The 2,114-nt window shown below is 38.3% G+C and overlaps 1 protein-coding gene across 1 annotated transcript in view; it reads right to left on the bottom strand.

Annotated features, from left to right (window-relative positions):
• Positions 1-2,114, bottom strand: part of slc44a1a (solute carrier family 44 member 1a) — a 13,365-nt gene continuing 11,251 nt past the window's right edge. Inside the window, exons 14-16 of the mRNA XM_088420141.1 lie at positions 570-806; positions 369-443; positions 1-274 (exon numbers count right to left, since the gene is read on the bottom strand). Coding sequence (XP_088276267.1) covers positions 269-274; positions 369-443; positions 570-806 — 318 coding nt within the window. The 3' untranslated portion in view covers positions 1-268. The remainder of the gene's footprint in view (positions 275-368; positions 444-569; positions 807-2,114) is intronic.

Genomic DNA, 2,114 nt, shown 5'->3' with positions numbered 1-2,114 from the left:
TTCAAGTGAAACCTTTTTTTTTTTTGAAGTACAAAAACAATACAGTCACACAGTTATTACAGTTAAAAAATGTTAGCAAACATGTTAAACCATGTTGAATCGGCTGTCGTTGACCTTTAAACCAAAAATAAAAGCAGTATTCAGGCGGTAAGATAGGCATTTGAATATTTAGAACATACTCCAAACTTTAGTGTCAAGAACAACAAAAAAAAAGTCTGACTTCTTAACATGTTTCTTGGGTTCTCTCCATCTATCTAGTGTCAGCATCTCATGTCTGCAAGGGGAAAACATTTGAGATCAATCATTACGAGTCCACTCATTTCAAAATATGGCGGGTAACACTAATTGAGCATCAATTTTGAACTCACCATGGGCTTCATTTCTCGTCCACTTCCATCCTCTGGCTTGTAACGACCACTTTTCTTACTGTTCTCAACATATTCCTTGCAAGACAAAACAGACACACATTTCTAAGCTATAATTGGGATTTTTACAAACACATTTAAGTGGAAATTCCAAAAACAAAATTTGCGTCATATAACGAGGAATGCTAAGCAAACGCTTGATACCATTAGTGTCTTGTCCATGAAGTACTCCCGACCGGCGCTGCCATCGTTGTACTTGCTGTCGACGGCAAAGCAGAGGAAGAGGACGTCCACCACATTCTCGAATACCGAGAGGAAACAGTGGGCCACCATGTATGCGAACACGCAAACGATGAGGAGGGGAAGGACCCACACTGTGTACTCGCGCTGGTAGTTCAATGCCAACACGCCAGCGAACGCCGTGCAGGCCACAATGAGCACCTGTCACACCGATACCAGAGAAGATTAGTCAGGCTGGCAAAAAAAAAAAAAGCCCATTTCGGAGATTTTTACTTGGGAGCGGACTCACTTTTGTTGCAATAAAATCTGTGTATTGAGTTGTTTTGAGGGGACAATCATTTTTATACTAGTTGACAACTTTATAGCAGTTTCAGTTTTGGGCCAAAAAACAATTAAAACCAAACAATACATTTAAAAATACCATGTTGTGACGATGCAAAAACAACAGGCAGTAAGCGAGTGTCTGAATTTCACGCACACACACACAGAAGAGAGACGTGTCTCTTGACAGGCAACTACTATAAAGCATTTCAGCGACTCAAAAAAAAAAAAAAAAAAAGAGGGCACTGCCCAGCTTCCACTTATTTTCTGGGACTACAACCAAGCCAAAAAAAAAAGACCTACCAAGATCAACAAAACACGTCACATGCCAACCGCGTGTTGCAAAGTCCTACTTAAAAATAAACACACCAAATAGGACATGGTCGACAAGTCGTAGCTGTGGTCGCAGAGAGGCTAGCTTGAGTCCTCGAGACTACGTTTATACTGCGGTCACATCACAGAGCTACCAACATCAACACACCATCATTAAAAAAAAAATTCAAGAAACAGCTAATCAATCACACAGTGCTTATATGACACGACACAATTCTCCTGTGTTAGTGGAAGCTGCTAACTATGAAAGCAGTGCTCGTGGTGCATTCAAATGTAATCAGATATTTTAAATTTAAACAGAAATAAGTCCAATGTATTTAATGTTAATAGCTGGAAATGTCGAAAGAATTTAGGCTTTCCATCGGTCTAAAAAAGCTGACGTACAATAAAAAAAGAATGATAGAAGTGAAATTACTTTGACATTTTACTTAATTACAATAAAAGGTCTATAATGTCACTTAGCTTTGCATTAGCTAATCAAATTATAAGCCTTTTGTCTTACGTTTCAAATTAAAGAATAGACCTGCGTTTGTTCGATCTAATGATAAAATTCACCACAAAATACTGGAACACATTTAAATTATTCCCATTTAAATAGATGTTAAGACAATGAACAAGAACAATATTCAGAGTCATTGTATGCAGTTGTATTTCAGAACTGTGCAGGACGTTGCGTGTGAGGTTACGGTCTATTCCCAAAGTCGACTGGCTGCCGCGAAGCCATATGCCAAGAAAGCTTTATTTCCCCTCATTTTTTATTTCAGCTAAAAAATGTAATTTCGGTGAATCCCTCGTCATTTGTTTAGTGTTGTCCTATGACATTTAATCAGATATTTAGAAAAATGTGAGTGGTGT

The sequence above is a fragment of the Hippichthys cyanospilos genome, chromosome 7 (assembly GCF_059441005.1).
Source record: "Hippichthys cyanospilos isolate Australia breed blue-spotted pipefish chromosome 7, RoL_Hcya_1.0, whole genome shotgun sequence".
NCBI classification, from domain to species: domain Eukaryota; kingdom Metazoa; phylum Chordata; class Actinopteri; order Syngnathiformes; family Syngnathidae; genus Hippichthys; species Hippichthys cyanospilos.
This window is presented reverse-complemented; position numbering and strand designations above follow the sequence as displayed.